The sequence below is a fragment of the Kogia breviceps genome, chromosome 4 (genome assembly GCF_026419965.1).
Source record: "Kogia breviceps isolate mKogBre1 chromosome 4, mKogBre1 haplotype 1, whole genome shotgun sequence".
Classification (NCBI taxonomy): Eukaryota; Metazoa; Chordata; class Mammalia; order Artiodactyla; family Physeteridae; genus Kogia; species Kogia breviceps.
Genome location: NC_081313.1, coordinates 94541353 through 94560511, shown reverse-complemented (window position 1 = coordinate 94560511; position 19159 = coordinate 94541353). Strand labels below are relative to the sequence as shown.

The following is a 19159-nucleotide window of genomic DNA, read 5'->3' as shown; positions in this document are numbered from 1 at the left end:
GCATTTTATCCTTCTTAGAACTACTTGGTTGCTTTTCTGTTCTCCCTAAATATTCAGCGGAGTTCCAGTCTATTTCGGCTGTGAAAAAGAATCTGAGAAAGGAATCTTTCTCAAGGTGGCTTTTGGTTGGTGTTGAGAGTGGGGAGTACTGATACGCTACCACCACCACCCCCACGCCCCAACCACGGATGTGGTTGACTGCAGCAGTAGCCAGTGAGAGAACCCCAAAGAGAAAGGAAGAGCCAAGGAACCAACTTGGAGGGCCCGGAGAGTCGCTGTACCTCGGGAAGGGTCTTAGAGGGTTTCTTTGGGTGAGACTGGCTGTTTCCTTCCTTTAGAGTCTAGGGGCTTCTGTTGGGAGCCCCGGGCTCCGCTGCAGGCTCAATGCTGGGCTCGCTAGGTAGGCGCGGAGGCAGCGAATGCAGCTCCCATGCCCGCACTCACGTCTGTTAGGGACAGCTGAGTCCCTTTCCTTCCTGGCCTCCAAGTCGGGCCTCAAGGGACATTTAAAAAAAAAAAGAAAACAAACAAAAAGCAACGCCGGAACAATTACCCTGCGCGATTTCCCCTCCTCCGCCCTCCCGGCCTCTCCTTCCAGCGGTCCAGAGACTTCCAGCCTCGTAAAGCCCGGACTCCCTCCGGCGACGCCGGCCTGCAAGGGTTAAGTGGCGGCGTGGCCCCGCGGGGCGGGGACTCGGCGGCTCCCTGACTTCCGCGCGCCCCGCCTCGCGCGGCGCTGGGCCGCGGGCGTGGGGCGGGGTCTGCGGCGCGCAGTGGACCGGCCGCCTCTCCTTCCCGACGCCCACGGGAAGTCGCGCAGCGCTCGGCGGGCGAGGAGGACGGAGCCGTGGCGGAGCTGCAGCGCCGCCTGCCTCCCCGGCAAGTAGCGGGCGCCCGGGCGGGCGCGGGGGTGGGCGAGCCGGCCGTCCTCCAGCAGCAGAGTTGCTTCGCTCTGAAGGGAGCACACCCGCCAACTCTCTGCCTGTCTTGTAAGTTTCATTTTGACTAGGAAACCTATCTTTTAAAGAAACCTCAGAACCCTAAGCAAAGAGTCCAGCGTCTCAGAGGGCTTAAAGGTTCTGTGGGAGCCTCCGCCAGGCACACGTGAGCCAGTGCTGAAAGTTTTGGTTTTGGTTTGCCGATTTGGGATCTTGTCCCAAAGCTAATTTGGATAAAAACAATTTGGTCTGGCAGCTGTGAGCTCGTTTTCAGAATTTTGTTAGTTAGGACCTCTCCAGTTTTTCATGGCAGTAAACTTTGGTTTTAAAAGTCTTTAAAAATAATCTTAAATAGTGCTTTGTTTATAAATACAGATAAGCAACTCCATTTTATATCTCACTGAAATCAGAAAGTAGATGGGCATATATAGAATAATGCCTTACATTCTCCTGAAACAAAGTAAATGTTACTCAGATGTCAAGCTGTATGTTGGATGTTTTGCACCTCATCTGTTTAATCATTGGCTCCCTGTGGTAATTTTGTGTGTGTGTGTGTGTGTGTTACGCGGGCCTCTCACTGTTGTGGCCTCTCCCGTTGCGGAGCACAGGCTCCGGACGGACGCGCAGGCTCAGCGGCCATGGCTCACGGGCCCAGCCGCTTCGCGGCATGTGGGATCCTCCCTAACCGGGGCACGAACCCATGTTCGCTGCATTGGCAGGCGGATTCTCAACCACTGCGCCACCAGGGAAGGCCCCTGTGGTATTTTAAAATTTATTCGTTTAACAAATACCTGCTGATAAATAATTTGCCTTTAAGTAATCCCCGCTAGACCAAACGTCTCCTCCTAGGTCCCACCCATTTCTTTGCTCCCTTTTACTTAAAAAGACAAAAGAAAGAAAGAAAGAAAAGAAAGAGAACGAGAAAAAGCTCTTTGAAAGACTTGTCTCCAAGCCTTTATTTCTGCTCCTCCGGTTTCCTCCTCCACACTCTCATCTCAGGCTTTTTGTCTCCATCATCCCCTTGTCACTCGTGAAATCCAGTGTCTGTGTACATTTCCACCTCCTATGACACAGTTGTTCGCTCCCTCCTCCTTGATATTTTTTCTGCATTTGGCTTCCAGGTCACCACCACCTTCTTCTGAATTTCCTTTCACCTCACTGGTCACTCTTTCTGTGTCTCCAGGCTTTTCCTTCTTTTCTCAACCACTGTTAGACTGCCACAGTGCTTGGTTCTTGGCCATATTCTCTTCTGAGCCATAACTTTCTCCCAAGGCAATTTCTATCCCAAGCCATATTTCATGACTATAAATAACATCTATAAGCTGATGACTTCCAAATTTTTCTTTCTAGTTTTACTTCTGTCCTGAGCTCTAGACGCATGTGTCTAGTTATTTGCTCAACATCTCCACTAGGAAGTCTGATCAGCATTTAAATGTAGTATGTCCAAACAGAATTACTGATACACACCCACCCAGTCCTCTTCTGTTTGCCCTTCACTTACCTTCCTTATCACAGGAAATGTTACTGCCATTCAGTGAGGCTGAAACTCTAGGGATCATCATCGACTCCTCTTTTCAGCTCTGAGGCCACATCCAAGCATCCAGCAAACTCTGTTGACTCTGCCTTGAAAAGATAGCTCAAGTTCGACCACATATTATGTGCCCTCTCTAACACAAACCATAATTCTCTTTTACTGGACGACTGTGAAGACTCTGATTTGGTCTTCCAGCTTCTACCCTTGCTTCTCTGTAGTGTTTCTCCAAACAGCAGTGTTTTTTTAAAAAATGTCTAATCAGAACTTTCACTTCCCTTCAAGCTGGTGGATTCTCATCAGAATCATAAAAACCAAATTCTTACCATGGCTCAAAGCCCTGTGTCATCTCACCCTTGACTGCTTCCCACCCGCCCCCGGCCCCACCCTGCCCTCTCACGTGGAGTGGCTCTGATCTTGCTGCTGTTCTTGCCTGCAGCAGGCCATCGCAGGCTGTACACCTTCACTTTCTTCACTCCCCTGTTCACATACTGTCTCGGGTTACTGCCTTAGTCCTGGTAACATCTTCTTGTCACTGATCCTCTGGGTTGGTGGCTGTTAGATACTGAACGCTGTTCTCTAATATTCCACGAAGCTTTTGGCACCGTTAAATCCTTATTGGTTGCTAGGACTCTCTAATGTTGAAAGTGCACAGCAGCTTTCTCTTGAGTCTCACTTTGATAAGATGTACAAGTTTGCCCTTACAGTCTGTGTTTTTATAAAATGTTGTTCCTGGTTTGGAGAAGGTTTGCCCTTTAAGGCTAGTTCTCATTCTTAAATATAGAAAATGAAAGGAAAATACTCTGTTTACCGGAAAGAATATGCAGTATTTTTTTCAATTCCTTTGCTTCAGTGGGAAGCAGTAGTCTCTGATTCAGAGCATTGTTGAGTGGTACCAGTAACAGGTAGTTTTAATGGGAAGAGAAGAATGAAGGCACTTGTTCAGAGAATATTATACATGTCTTTAACTTGTGTAGTGACTGAGCCAGTGTCAGAGTAACAAGATTCATAGCAAGATTCAGTTCTCTTTTTAAAATATGTGGGAATGGAAATGAAAAACAATATTTTCATCTTCACGAAAAGCTGTTGGGGAATAAAAGACCATTTAATTTACATAATGTTTATTTCTCATTTTAATCCCAAGGAACTAGTTCTGTGATGTTACCAGTAGAATAGGTACTATTAGGCTGGCCAAAAAGTTTACGGAAAAACCTGAATGAACTTTTTAGCCAACCCAGTACCTTCCTTTCTTTTAAAAGAACAGAAAAAATTTTTTTTTCTCATTTCAGAGTTGGGGTTTCAGATGCTTGAATAAACATATACAATAGAAGATTAAATAAAATTTTAAAATAAAGGGATTTGGAATATGGAGCAAAGAGTAAGAGGGTTAAAGGAAAGCCATGAGTGAAATCATGATCAAATCTCCTGTCCAAAGCTTCTGTATGTTGATTAGACGGCACTCATCGACCTGGACCTTCCTAGCAGCTGAGAAAAGAGACAGGCTCCACAGGTGAAAAAGATGGTGCCCAGGGGAAGACCAGTTTGTGTATTTTTGTTTTTCTACCTGATAGAAGCAATTTTTAAAAAATTAATTAAACATTTACTTGCTCAAGGACCTGTTTTAGGTACTGTGGAGATGAATATTCTGCCTTCTAATATGTGTAATTAAGTGAGATATTGGAGGACCCCTGTTGGGTTTAGAGTTAGCAAATACAGACTATTGGAAAATTTGCATATAGATTAAAAACAAAAACAGGAGATCAAACAATTAAACCTGGAGGTGAGCTCAACCCATCCAAAATGTGCAGATACGGCACATAAGGTATATACTATTTGAGGCATTAAGTGAATGTGACCTCTGTGTAAAGACACAGAATCTAGAGAATAATGTATTTACTAAAGAATCTTTTTTTTTTTCCAGATTACATTATCATTGTAGAAAAAGGGTGTATAGATATAGATACATGTACATTCACACATCTACCATACACAGCTAACCAATGTTAACTTTTTGGTATACTTCATTCCAATCTATTTTCTCTATAGTTTGTTTTTACAAAGTTTTACAGTATACTTTATTTTATAGTCTATTTTTTCCACTTATGGAAGCATTTTCTCATGTCGTTAAAATAATTCGTAACATTCGTAAACATTTTGATGATTTAATAGGGTTCAATCACATGAATAATATGACATAGTTTATGTTGCCATTCCCTACTTTTTGAACATTTTGATTGTGTACCTCCAAGAGAATGTTGGCTAGCCTATGATACTATGTACAAGTTCTCTAATAAGAAAATATAGTCATGTAACTCATACTTCAGAATTGCAATGAAATGTTTTCATAGATCCTGTAACAGGAGAAAGCTGAGCAAGTTTGAGAAACAAAAAAAGACACACATGTAGGTAACTGGGGGAGCAGAGGGAAGAAAAGCATGAGATAAGCTTGGAGCTGATGGAGCTGGATCATGCAGGGCATCCTTTTGCCATATTAAGAAATTTTGATTCTAAGAGCAGTAGGAACCCATTGCAGGGGTGTAAATGGTAGTAATTTGATCAGTTGTATGTACTTAAAAAGATCGTTGTGGCTGCTGAGTGGAGAATGGATTCGACTGACCAAGAGTGGCTGTAGGAGACCGATTAGGAAGGAGCAGTGTAGCAGACTAGGGGAGAGATGTTGATCTAGAGTGAAAATGCAGTGGGGAGGGAAGTGGAACATTTTGAGATGTGTTTTACAGGTTGGCTTGCTGACAGCGTGGAAGTGAAAAGTGTAGGAATGGAAGGGGAAAGTGTCAGGGATGCCTGAGGTTTCTGGCTGTTGTAACTGGGCAGATGATGGCGCTATTTTCCATGGTGGAGAAGTCTGGGAAAATGAGGTGGAAGCTACCTCCCAGGCCAGCAAGGAAGACAAGTTAAAAGTGCTGTGCGATACATATTATAAGAAATATGAGCAGGATATTATGGGCAGCCGGAGGAGGAGTACTTAACTCAACCTGGAGATCAAAGGAAAAGCATTGTGCCAAATTTGACCCTTGAGCTGTATCTTGAAATGAATGTACAATATTTATGTTCACACTGTTTTTAAAAATGTAACATAATTGCTCATTGAAAATTCCATACATTTGGATATGCTGGTCCATATTCTGATTGAGTCAATAATTTATATGCTAGGGATGATAAAGAGCTATCTGTTCAGCTATCTCTCAACTTGAAAAACTGTGTTAGGTCTTATATTTGGAATTGTCTAATTCATTCATTCATTCATTCAGAAGGTATTGTTGTGGTTTTTTGTTTTTGTTTTTGGTTTTTTTTTGCGGTACTCAGGCCTCTCACTGTTGTGGCCTCTCCCGTTGCGGAGCACAGGCTCCGGACGCGCAGGCTCAGCGGCCATGGCTCACGGGCCCAGCCGCTCGGCGGCATGTGGGATCTTCCCGGACCGGGGCACGAACCCATGTCCCCTGCATTGGCAGGCGGACTCTCAACCACTGCGCCACCAGGGAAGCCCCATAAGATATTGTTGAATGCTGACTATGTGCAAGACTCTGGAGATACAGTGACAAGCAAGACAAATTTGGTGTTATTCTGATAGAGTTTACAGTCTAATGGGAAAGATGAGAAACTAAGCAGATATCCAAACATGTAATTAATTGTAGTGTGACTAGAGCCATGAAGGGAAGATATAGAGTTTTAGACTCCTATAGATCCCTAACATTTCTAATGCAAGCTTTGGTACCTAAAATGAAAAATATAGGCACTAGCTTAGTTAGACTGTAAGTATCAATGGGTAATATTTGATAATTAATCCTTTCCTTTATACTGGGCCTTTGCTATCCTTATGGATTCTGTGCAAGTCTCAAAAGAAGAAAATAAATGACAGCTGACTCTCAGTAATGTTATTTCAGTAAAGAACAGGTGGATTCAAATTCTACCCATCCTATTCCTGAAGATATTGATCACCCTAGTTGGGATTTTATTTTAATAAAATATTTCCAGTGTGAAGAACTCTGAAAGAAAAGTCTACATGTTCCTTGTCTGGCTGGCAGGTCTGTTCTGTTGGGTCCTGACAATAAATACTATGGGCGATACAGGCCACACAGCTCCTGTTGGAACTATTCAACTCCGCCTCTGTAGCATGAAGTTTGCCATAGACAATACAGAAATGAATAGGCATGGGTGTCTTCCAGTAAAATTTTACTTATAAAAACAGGTGGCAGACTATGTTTTGCTGCTGACCTGCTGTAGTTCCCTGGCCTGGATTTGGATGTTGTATCAATCATAGTTTTGTTGCAGAGAACAAGAGTCTCCTATAGCTAGTTTAAGCAGAAAAGTGTGCATTAGAGGATATTACAAAATGTACAGTATCACTGGGTAAGTTGAAGAGCTAGAGTCCAGATTGAGTTTCTGGGAATACCTCAGACCACCACCTCCCGAACTGGTCTAGTGGCACTGGAGCTTTTTAAATTTTTATTTATTTATTTTTGGCTGCGTTGGGTCTTTGTTGCTGTGTTTGGGCTTTCTCTAGTTGCGGCAAGCGGGGGCTACTCTTCGTTGCGGCACACGGGCTTCTCATTGAGGTGGCTTCTCCTGTTGCGGAGCACGGACTCTAGGCGCACAGGCTTCAGTAGTTGTGGCATGGGGGATCAGTAGTTGTGGTGCGCGGGCTCTAGAGTGCAGGCTCAGTAGTTGTGGCACACGGGCTCAGTTGCTCCGCGGCATGTGGGATCTTCCCGGACCAGGGCTCGGACCCGTGTCCCCTGCATTGGCAGGCGGATTTTTAACCACTGTGCCACCAGGGAAGTCCGGAGCTGGAGCTTTTGTGAAACCTCCTGCCAGATCAGCAAGCAGCCAGCTCTGAATCACATCAACTCTGCTAGAGTCTTAACCAGCAAAGTCACTGCCTCATGCTCTGCTTCCCTTCATATTTAACTCACACTAGTAAGTACATCTGATTGGCAGAACTTGAATTACATCCAGAACCCTAGCTTCAAGGAAGTCTAGGAAATAGAGCTTTTAGTACTTGTGGTACAGGAAGTACAGGAAGGTTCACTAAAAGGAAGTTGGAATAAGTTTTGCGTGAGCAAATCTGCAGTATCTGTTACAGAACGCCCCTTTGGCTACTTAACATCCATACCTTCCCTTCTTTCCATACCTCCAGACGATGATAGCAAGAAATGTGCTCTCTTACAATATAATACAGCCATCGCTGATTTTTTAAAAAAGCAAAGTGCACTCACGTTCTCCCAAGAAACTAAAACCCAAAGTCCTGTAGGTCACCACATCATCTGCAGTATTCATCACAGACATTACCCCGGGATCTAGCGCCCTCAGGAGTTAGGTGGCCTCTCTCCTCTCCCAGGGAAAGGGGCAGTAGGAGAGAGAGCTGCCCCATGACCAAGAGGAGAACAGCTCAGCTCTAAGAAGCTCCCATCCATACTTTCCACCCTTTCTCTCTACTAGCCAGTTCCCTCCATTTCCAAACATTGAGTTTCTCCTCTCTTCATGGAATCCTCTCCCCACCCTATGTTCGTTTGTAGCTGTTGGCTTCTTTGCTTCTTAGCTAAGCTTTCCCCTCCCCCGCCCCCTCATCCTCTAGACTCCTGAGCATATTGGTGACTCCCACCATCCCCTGTAACTGCTCCAGTGAACCTCAAGGGGCTCAATGCCTTGGACGCTGACCACTGCTTGAGGTACTCTCCTGCCTTGGCTTCCGGATTCTGTGCCTGATTTTCCTGCTGCCCGGGTGCCACTCCTCCCTCTCTTTTATGGGCCCCCCCTCCTCCAGGTGCCCCTCAGGCATTGATTCTGTCTTCAGCTCTCTTCTCTTTTCTTTCTACTTGTTTTCAGTTACTCACAGATTTGAGCTAGTCTCAAGCTTTTATCTCCAATCAAGATGCTCTCCTCAGCCTCGGACCTACATGTCTAAGTACCTATTGGACAGCTCCTCTTCCAGGTCACAGGCACCCTAAGCTCCCTGTGTCCCAAACTGGATTAACTGGTCAACTACATCCAACCCCCACCCTGCTTGTCTCAGCAAACAACTCAGTGAATGTAACAAGGCATAGACTTGGGAAGCATACTTGATCCTTCTTTCTCCGTCACCGTCCCAACCCCTGGCACCTCCTACATATCTTCATCTCCACCATAACTTCCTTAGTTCAGGGCTCTGCTTTCTCATCTAGGTTACTGTAACAGCCTCTCAACTGATTGTTCTCCCCGTTCAGGGCCTTACAGTCCTTAAGCCTAGTCTCCTTACTCTTGTCTAAAACAAGTCAGATCGTATCACTCCCCTGCTTAATACTTATCAGGGGCTCTCTCTGCCAACACGATCAGGTTCAAAGTCCTGAACCAAGTAAACTAGGTTCCTTACTCGCTCTAATCCTGTTTATCTCTCCATCCTTATCTCTCACCACTATCCTCTCCCCTCACACCCCTGCATATTTGGACTTGAGCCATCTAAACACCTGGTGCAAAATGATCCTAATACACTGTGCCCTCTGGTGCTTCATTGTTTTTTTTTGCAAATGCTACTCCCACGGCCTGGAAACCATCTGCCTCTCGGCCTTACTGATGCAGTGCTCCCCACTGCGTGTCCATCCTGAATGCTCTGGTAGCACCTGTTACTTGAATGAAGCACCAGTGCAGTGAGTCCTAATCATCTGCTTATCCTGGGTCCACATCCCTAAAACCCAGCAGGTCTTGGTGCAGAGTAAGTTTTCAACAACCCTTATTAATAATGACAAAACCTATTTATTAATTGAATTATGGGAAGAAACTATTAATTTTGTATGTATTTCCCACAAGATGGTGCTATTCCGATAGGAAAGACAACTAAAAAGTTCTCCAGGGCTAAAGGATCCAAGTACTAGATGCCTAAATGTTTTTTAAATGTGTTAAATTTCAGAGGCAGTGATTTAAACGCATAAGCTTTCTCTGTGGTAAACACATGGACAGGTTGAAAATGGTTTATGCATATGTATTTTATTATCAAATTATTACTGATCATTGTTTTACTTACTGCTTTTTGGGAGCCTCTCTTCCCAAGTGGTCAAAAAATTTTTTAAAATGGAAACTGACTCTTAATTCTAGGGCAGCAAGCTTTTAAGGAGCGTTGTATTGGGGTTTTTCAGAAATACAGGACCAATAGGTTTTATAGAGAGAGAGGGAGGGAGGGTGGGAGATTCATTTTAAGGAATTGGCTCATGTGACTGGCGGGGCTGGCAGGTCCCAAATCTGCAGGGCTAGAAACAGACAGGAGATGACTTTGCAGTCTTGAGTCTGAAGGCTGGAAACTCAGGTGGAATTTCTATGTTGCCATCCCAAGGCAGAATTCCTTCTTCTTTGAGGAACCTCAGTATTGCTCTGGCCTTCACTTATTGAGTAAGTTCCACCTACACTGTGGAGGGTAATCTTTACTCAAAGTCTACTGCTTTATTTATTTTTAAAAATAGAAATATAGTTGATTAATACAATATTATATTAGTTTCAGGTATACAGCATAGTGATTCATTATTTTTACAGTTAAAGTCTACTGCTTTAAGTGTCAGTCTCACCTAAAAAATACCTTCAGAGTGACGTCTGGACTGGTGTTTGGCCAAACAACTGGGCACCATAGCCTAACCCAGCTGACACATACAGTTGACTCTCACAAAGGTCTTGGTAAGGGAAGTAAACTTTGTATGAAAGAGAAATTCACACTGAAGTTTCAGTTTTTAGTTTGGGACAGGGGAGAGAGGGCTGATGGCTATAACCACCCTGAGGACCCTCCTGAGAAATTTCTGCACGGAGAGGGCCTGTCCTGGGATAGGACCCAACGGGTGCTGCCCTAACTCTCCTCCAGCCACAGAAGTCTTCTGCTGGGAGCAAGAGTACACACAGACACTAATCAGCATTGGATAGGGCTGAAGAAGAATAATAACCTTGTGGACATGGTAATCTCACCCCAATAGGCTCCATCCTGTATCCTTTATACTACAAAATGAGATTGAGGTTTGGGGCAGTCCTAAGGAAGGGGTTTTGCTTCCTCTTTTACTGAGAACAATGAAACAGTCAAAGGGAACTTCTGCAGGTGTCCTCTGCCACATCCACTCACCCCCCTGTAGGCACACAGCTTAGTTCTGCCTTCTCTTATTGCTACTAAAGTAAAACCATAAAGTTTTCTTTAGCTTCTTTGTTATGTATTTAATAACAATATTAACTGCTGACATTTATGGAGCACTCTTCTAAGCCATTTGATCTTTGTAAAAATAAGGTTAAAGGCAGGTATTATAATTATCACCATTTTACACATGATGAAATCAAAGCACAGAGATATACATACAGTAGTTTGTACAGTCTTGCAGGGTTTTTTTTGTAGTAGAGCTGGGATTTACATTCAGGCAGTCTGATTCCAGAGCACATAGTCTTAATGAGAATGGAATTTTTTATTTGTCTCTTGCATGCTCTGATTCTTCTTTATCTTCTTTCTTATTTCCTGTAACATCTGTGCACACTTGCCCAGTGTGCATGTATGCCATGCTTTTTTCTTACTCCTATTGAATGTGGGGAGATTCCTTTGGCACCTTTGTTTGCCTAGATATAAAGTGAATACATTCTGGACTCTCTTTCCTTCTTATCCTGGCCCTGTTGATCTTCCCTTCAGAACTTTGGTTTAAGGGCTCCATTCTGATGGGTTGTATCTTTCCACATTTCTGTTGCCCTGAAGGGATGTGATTAGCTCAGTTGGGCTGTGGTCAATAGTAATTGGTAGTTTTGGTCTTAGATCTTTTCTGGGGCAAGGGATGGAGGTGGAGGTGTCATTCTGTCAAGTGAAAAGCAAAACAAAAGCAAAAAAGGTTCAGTCTTACAGAGAGCGATTTGGCCAAATCTATCACTATGACAAATCAATTTGTCCTTTGATACAGAAATCCTGTTTGGGGCAATTATTCTGCAGATGACCTTGCACATAAATGACCTTTGTACAAAGTTATTCATTGCTGCATTGTTCATGATAGTAGTAGACTAGAAACAAATCACATATTGAAGAATGGGACAGTTATGGTACATTCACATGCTAGGAGATTATGTAAATAAGAGGAGGTTCTCCGTGTGCTGATATGGAAGGCTCTGAAGTTATATTACTAAGGGAAAAAGCCATCCACTGTCTGTCTATCTACCTCCCTACCTACTGCTGTTTGGCAGTGTATGTGTATATATACAGTAATAGTTTTTTTTAAAAAAGGAAAGAAAAAAATATATGTATTCGTGAGGAAATATTGGAAGGATATAGGAAAAACTAATAAAAACAGTCACCAGTAAGAGGCCAGGGGGGCAACAGGATGGATGGGGAAGACAAGGATGGGAGTGGAACTTTTCAATATAAATATTTTCAAAGTTTACCCTTCTAAAAAAGTAAATAAAAAAATGTACACACACACACGTTTTTATTGCTGTGAACAGTGATCCTGTGTGCCTCTCCCCTTCAGCCACCTTCACTCTCCACCCGCTTAGCTGGGGGAAGGAGCTGAAATCTCAGTGTTTTAACCCTGATGCTCACTGTCCCTGATGGAGGAGGAGGACATTGAGGAGGCTTCGCAGGATTCTCTGTGCCAGCCTTCTCCCCTCCCCCATTTCTTTCTGTGTTCCCTGCCTTCCTTCTGTTCTCTTTGATGGAGTTAATTAGCTCAGGGTGAACACAGTCAGGTTCTCCCCCTTCCTTCCAGCCTTGAGAACCCCTGTGAAGAATCTGGACCACTTCCCCACCTCTGACTCACGTGATGGTGGGAAAGGCAGCTCTCCAGTGCAAAACTTCCCACATCTTTTCCCCTTGGCTAACTCCTTACTCCCCTCTCCAAATTAGAAGGTTATGGTGAAGTTTTCAGACATTGTCACGAATTTTCTTCTCGCTGGTCTGCTTCGGGTGGGGGTGGGCAGGAGCACTTGGAAGTTGGAACAGCACATCATAGATTTCTGGAGTATTTTGCTGTTTTGTGCTGACCAGTGTTTAAGAAAAATGAGACGTAAAATTGTAATTTTTATTCATAATGTAATTCTTTTGTTGTTTATTTTTATTTATCTCAAAGGATTCTGTGTTCTGACTCAACACACCATTTTACCTTAGAAGTTTTCAACACTTTTTAGTGAAAATCTTTTATATTACTTCACATGCACTCATCTGCAGCAGCTAGTGATTAAGATAATGAAGTTAAGTTGGTTTAACAAACCTATCTCAAGGAATAAGTGAAGATCATTTTAATTGACACTTTAATAGATTTCTCTGGATAGTTTTTTTTTTTTAATTCAGGGGAACCTTCTTTCGCAGTTCTGCATAGTAAAACTTTTTTCATGATACAATTAAAATGTCAGCACTTAATCCTAACCAGTGAAGAGAGTCTGAGTTCATTTAGGTTTATTAATTGGGATATCAATAGCATTGGAGGGTTGTCATGCCTTAGACTACCACTTGGTGGCTGGCACAATATTCTGTGGATCAGAACCTGAAGTACAGACAGAATAAATGACAGGCAATAGCCAGCAGTTCCTTCACTATTCAGAGGCAGTAGCAAACCCTTTCACTCCTTATATACATTAGAAAAAAATTCTCTTGTTTTTTCTTCCCATAACAGTTTTTCACCATTTTTGCTGAATGGTTTCTTCTAAACCTGAAATATTTTGGCATATGTAGCTATGTTACTTAGGTCATAATGAATAAAATTCTGATTTCTTCTTGAACTCTGGTCTTTGCCAATGAACAACAAATAAAAATGCTTTAGAATATAGCCTATGGGCCCATAGTTTGAAAACATGGAATTTATAATTATCTATTCTAAATTTTCTGTCTTTTGTTAAAAAAGAACCCCCCTTGAAACTGCCTGTTTGGGGGTTATATTAACACTGCTGACATTATCTGAAGATTTATTTAAATTAGATTCACATGGAGTACCTTTCTTTCACAGCTGATCTAATTCTTCCACTCTGAATTTAAGATTTTTAAAATAAAAGAACCAGTGTAGACTACAGTGATTATTTGTTAATTTCACTGGTGACAATCACAAGGCTTTGTTTCCAGATTTCACTTCCAAATCAAGAGGTTAATTTCTCCCTAGGTGAATAAATGTTTTCTTAAGTATTCCCAAGATTAGCTGGAAAAGATATTCCTTACTTTTCACAATCCTTATTATAGTTTCTCCATCAGCCCCACTACAACATGGCCTGATCCTAGACAAACAAAAAAGCTCTGAACCCATGAATTCTGGGCAACAAGTCATTTGACATTTCAGATCTTCTCTTTGTTCTGAGTCAGTAGAGCTGCCTGCTAGCCATCTTTAGGATATTTGTATTCTGTTTTGTATTTGTGTTTGATACAAAAATAAATTTTGTATTTAATGTTGGAATATTCGGTTTCTTTAGGTTTTCCTGTTTCTAGCTTAAACAGTAATTTGGTTATGGAGAAGTTGGATTTAAACTCCATATGGGTAGAGTTGATATGGTACCTTTTCTCTAAAATACCAAAGTGATTTATTTTACTTTGAAGGTTTATAGTGTGGTTATAATACCATTTAAAATTTCCAAATGTCTCCTGCTATATTAAACTGGACCCTCTGTTTAACTTACCCTTGACTACCTGTGGTAGCCCTTGTGAAGCTCAAAAAAGACCAGCGATTTCATTTCCCAATGATCTGTTTGGCAGTTCTTTCTTAGAGAACTTTATATTATCATCTTTTTGAGGTTTTCAGGGTAAATGAAATTTTTCATTTTTAATGTTTTGATTAAGTTTACGGTATTCTTCTGCTTTGTTATTTCTCCTTTTAGAATGAAATGAAATGCTGAGAAATAAAGCTTTCCTATTCTGATTTGGATCTTTATAATGGGTATCGGAAAGTCTAAAACGGATCCCTGCCCTCTTTCTCTCTCTTGGGGTAAAAGCCACAGTGTGGATACGAGTCAAAGACATCACAAATCAGATTCCAAGAAATCTGAAGAAATCTCCCTGAGGGATGCTGCTGCTCAGAGCAATACAGCAGAGATGCCAACAGGTGACCAGGAGGAGGCCAAGGGAGTGGAGGAGATGCCAGAAGAGGAAGCAGAAGAAGAGGTTTTCCTCAAATTTGTGATACTGCATGCTGAAGAAGACACAGATGAAGCCCTCCGAGTCCAGAATCTGCTGGAAAATGACTTCGGCATCAAACCTGGAATAATCTTTGCTGAGATGCCATGTGGCAGGCAGCATTTACAGAATTTGGATGATGCTGTCAATGGGTCTGCCTGGACAATCTTATTACTGACCGAAAACTTTCTAAGAGATACCTGGTGTAAGTTCCAGTTCTATACGTCCCTCATGAACTCTGTTAACAGGCAGCACAAGTACAACTCCGTCATCCCCATGCGGCCCCTGAGAAACCCCCTGCCCCGCGAAAGGACTCCCTTTGCTCTGCGAACCATCAACGCCCTGGAGGAAGAAAGTCGTGGCTTTCCTACACAAGTGGAAAGGATTTTTCAGGATTCTGTATATAGAATACAGCAAGCTATATGGAAAGAGACCAGACATACGGTACAAAGGCAATTTATTGCCTGAGATGGAACACACAACACACAGAAGGCTCTTGTTTTGTAAAACAAATGATTTATCTCCACTTGAGAAAGCAAATTTCTAGGAACAGATTAGATGAAAGAGAACCTCACTCTTACAGAAACTTATGGAGCCCAAGAAAGATAAATTTCTGCAAGACAGTCTATAGAATTGTGGTACTTTTTAATGTTTCCATAAACTTGAAATTGTCATTTTCAAGAACTCTGTTATCTCTCACAGTTTTCCTAATTCATGATTACAACAAAGGATATTTTAAATTCATATTCCTCGTATTTGAACTTGATCAAAACCTTATATGATAGACATTTAAAAAATACAATAACACTTTGATTTGTTCTCAAAGGAACTGTGGAAAAAAATAGCCTCGAGAGATTCGACCACCCTCACTTTCGAGGCACCTCTCATGAATGTTGCAATAAAGCGTTCCCGGTGTTGTCGCCCAGAAATAGGGATAGCCAGACTAGAACATTTAGAATGTTGAGTGCTGATAAATATGAAACCCAAAATAGATGCGAGAATGGTAGGGCTCTTTAAAAGAATCCAATCAAATGTGTTTCCTTTATGCTGGAATTTGCATATTTGGAGGCAGTTCCCACCACTGATTAGTGGCCCATTTGATGGTATTGTGGTCAGGGACTTCCTGTCTTGCCTGGTGTTGACATGACCCCTGGAGCTGGAAGCTCTCCATTGTTGGTCATTGTGTGTGACCAGGAGCTTCTGAAAGGTGTATGTATCCTTGGCCAGATGTGCTCCTTTAAAATCAATAACCTCTCCTATGGCAGCTGTTAAAAACTCCTCTGTCACACAATGCCCTATCAAGGAAATACTTCTCAGCTAGGTGATCACAGAGCCTGACTCGTGTGTGTGTGTGTGTGTGTGTGTGTGTGTGTGTGTGTGTGTGTGTGTGTTGTAGATCACTTTCAGACTTGGGATAGAAGTGGGAGATGCGTTTTCTGGCGTCCTCTTCTAGTGCCCCACACTCATAGCAAACCAGAGGCCCCAAGAGGACCCGGTCCTGTCTTTCACAGCCCTTCTGCCCCAGCTGAGATTGAGGGAGAACCATCAAGTACAAACCCAGGGACAAGGCGGAGTGTGAATCAGGTCATGTTGTAATGAGAAAAGCACCAGATAGGGATCAGGAGACCTGGTTGTTCTAGTCCAGTCTCTTTCACTGAGGATGAATGGGACCCTGGGCAAGCTATTTACTCTCCTTTATCTGTGAAAAGAAAGGATTGGATTGATGAATCTGTAAAGGCCTTTGTCCTCTCCCAGAATGTGAATAACTAGGAACCAGAAAAGGGAACAAGCAAAAAAAAAGATAGAATTTTATAATGTAATAGTTGCAGGAGGCTTCATATATATGCTCACAATGAAAGGATATTGTATATGTTTACAGTGTAATTGATTTCTAGTGCTTCCCATTACATTTTTATAGTCACAGAAAAATATTACAATACGTGGTTACTCAGATTTTTTTTTAATTTTTAAAATTTTTTCTAGGGACCCTTGAGCAAAAACATTCTGCCCTATTTTTCTTTCTCTTTATTCCCACTTCTCCATATCCCCTACTAACACTAGTGTCTGCTCACAGCTTTCTAGTCTGCCTCTTCATAGTTATGAATCAACACGTTTCATAATCCTGCAAATAAGTCAAACCTCCCCCACTACTAGTACTTATCAAAGATGAGATTCTTCTCATTGTGTGGTGACTTAAAGTTCCCTTCTATCATATTAGCATACTACTCACTTTTTTTTTCAGTTCTATTGATAAGCATTGTTTTTTTTTTTTTTTTTTTTTTGCCACACTGCTTCCTGTATCTCCAATTTCATATACAAATAAAACATTAACCACCCACCCTGCCTGCCTGCCAAAGTTGGCGCAATTAATGCTGGATGGTATTTTTTAAATAAGTGTTTTTGTTTTTTACCTTTGGCTAGGCTTGATTATTTCCAAGTCCAGTGAAGATTGTGGAAAAGTGTTTTGAAAAGAGGAATCTGTACTCCTCCATAGAGCACCAGGCACAGTGTCTCACTCGATTTGGAGTTACATATATCTATTTTTATGATGAATAAAAATGTTAAGTACTGGGGCCTCCCTGGTGGCGCAGTGGTTGAGAGTCCTCCTGCCGATGCAGGGGACACGGTTTCGTGTCCCGGTCCGGGAAGATCCCACATGCCGCGGAGCGGCTGGGCCCGCGAGCCATGAGCCATGGCCGCTGAGCCTGCGCGTCCGGAGCCTGTGCTCTGCAATTGGAGAGGCTACAGCAGTGAGAGGCCCGCTTACCGCGAAAAAAAAAAAAAAGTTAAATACTGAATAACTGTCTATGCTGAAATTAACCGTTGAAATAAGGGATTATCAAACTAGCTAAACTGAGGATGAGAAGAGGTAAAGGTGTGGCCCTAGTCGTGTGAGTGTGTGTATACGTATGTACACGTGTATAGATTCAGACTTAGAGGGAAATTCTGTAAAATTTTGCCACATGTTGGAGAGCATCCATTTTGGTTGTCTGTGGGTCTCATTGCCCACCCTGGAGCTTCACAGAAGAACCTGAGTTGTGCCTTGTGTGTCAGGATTCTTTCAGCTGTAAGAAACAGAAAAGCCAATGCCATGTGACTTTTACACTGTAAGGTAAACTTACTATCTAACCTAACAATAGGTCCCCTAAGGTATGGTGCCTCAAAGGTGTCATTAAAAACCCAGTTCTTATATACAGTGGAATATTGTGCCACCTTAAAAAGAAATAAAATTCTCATACATGCTATAACGTGGATGAACCTTGAAAACACAATGCTAAGTGAAAAAAGACAGGCACAAAATGATACATATTGTATGGTTCCATTTATATAAGGTACCTAGAGTAGGCAAATTCATAGAGAAAAAAAAGAGAGGTGACCAGGGGCTGGGGGGAGGGAAGAATAGGGAGTCATGTTTCATGGGTACAAAGTTTCTGTTTGGGATGATGAAAAAGTTCTGGAAAAGGGTAGTGGTGGTGGTTGTATGACATTGCAAATGTACTTAATGCCCCTGAATTGTATGGTTAAAATGGTAAATTTTATGTATATTTTACCACAGTAATTTTTTAAAAACCCATGTGTTCTTTCCATCTTTTTGCTCTGCCATCCTCAGTGTCCCAGCTGGGCTTTCCTTAGAGTTGTACTATGGCTGCACCAGTGTTAGGCACAGATGTTGAAGCATCCATCCTAATAAGACAGTGGGAGTGGTTCACCCAAGTGAGGAAAAATATTTCTTCACTGCGTTGTTGAAAATTGCTTATGGTGATAATAAAAAGCCATCTGACTTCTAATTGGTTTTATTGTTATTTTTAAATTCTCTCCACCTGCATCCAGGCTGACTACTGCCATCACCTCCCCCCTCCCTCACACTGTTGTGGAGTCAGACGCCCTGGTTTTTTTTTCTTTGATGTTCACCGTGTATCTTTATTCTCAGTTCTATGGTATTTGAGTATTTACGTTTTCATCTTTACAGATATCTTTTTAAAATTTTTTAAATTTTATATTGAAGTATAGTTGATTTACAGTGTGTTAGTTTCAGGTGTACAGCAAAGTGATTGTTATATATATACATATATCCATTCTTTTTCAGATTGTTTTCCCATATTGGTTACTACAGAATATTGAGTTCCCTGTGCTATACCGTAGGTCCTTGTTGGTTATTTTATATATAGTAGTGTGTATATGTTAATCCCAACCTCCTAATTTGTCCCTCCCCCCATTCCCCTTTCCTGTTCGTTTTCTATATCTATGATTTTTTTTGAGGGTATTAAATTGTTTATTTATTACACATGATAATGGATGATACACAAGCTTCATTCCCATCTATATCTGGTACCATAATCCAATTTAGATATATTGCATAGGCTGCGCCAAAAATCATATTAATAATAAAAAAACTCCGTGACTTTGCTTGGGTGACCCTTTTCACGGTGAACTCCAGGTCACAACACAGTAACTGCACCAACTACACCAAGGTTTCGGAAGACGATAGCTTCTCCACCAGAGCAGGTTGTAAATAAATTTTGAACGGAACCTGGCATCACCCTGAAGGAATGCTAACTTCACACTGTTTGGGTAGTTTACCCAAGTGGCTTCAGAGTAGACTAACTT

At 42.1% G+C, this 19159-nt stretch overlaps 1 protein-coding gene across 2 annotated transcripts; it reads left to right on the top strand.

Annotated features, from left to right (window-relative positions):
* The first annotated feature begins 804 nt into the window (after positions 1–804).
* On the top strand, positions 805–18339 carry TICAM2 (TIR domain containing adaptor molecule 2). 2 transcript variants are annotated; one of them, XM_067031472.1, is made up of 2 exons: positions 805–879; positions 14257–18339. In XM_067031472.1, exon 2 carries the CDS (start codon positions 14312–14314, stop codon positions 15017–15019), a length of 708 nt encoding a protein of 235 aa, XP_066887573.1. In that variant the 5' UTR covers positions 805–879; positions 14257–14311; the 3' UTR covers positions 15020–18339. The 2 variants fall into 2 exon arrangements, with proteins under 2 accessions (XP_066887573.1, XP_058917877.1); XM_059061894.2 differs by lacking the exon at positions 805–879 and adding an exon at positions 903–989.
* Positions 18340–19159: the final 820 nt, after the last annotated feature.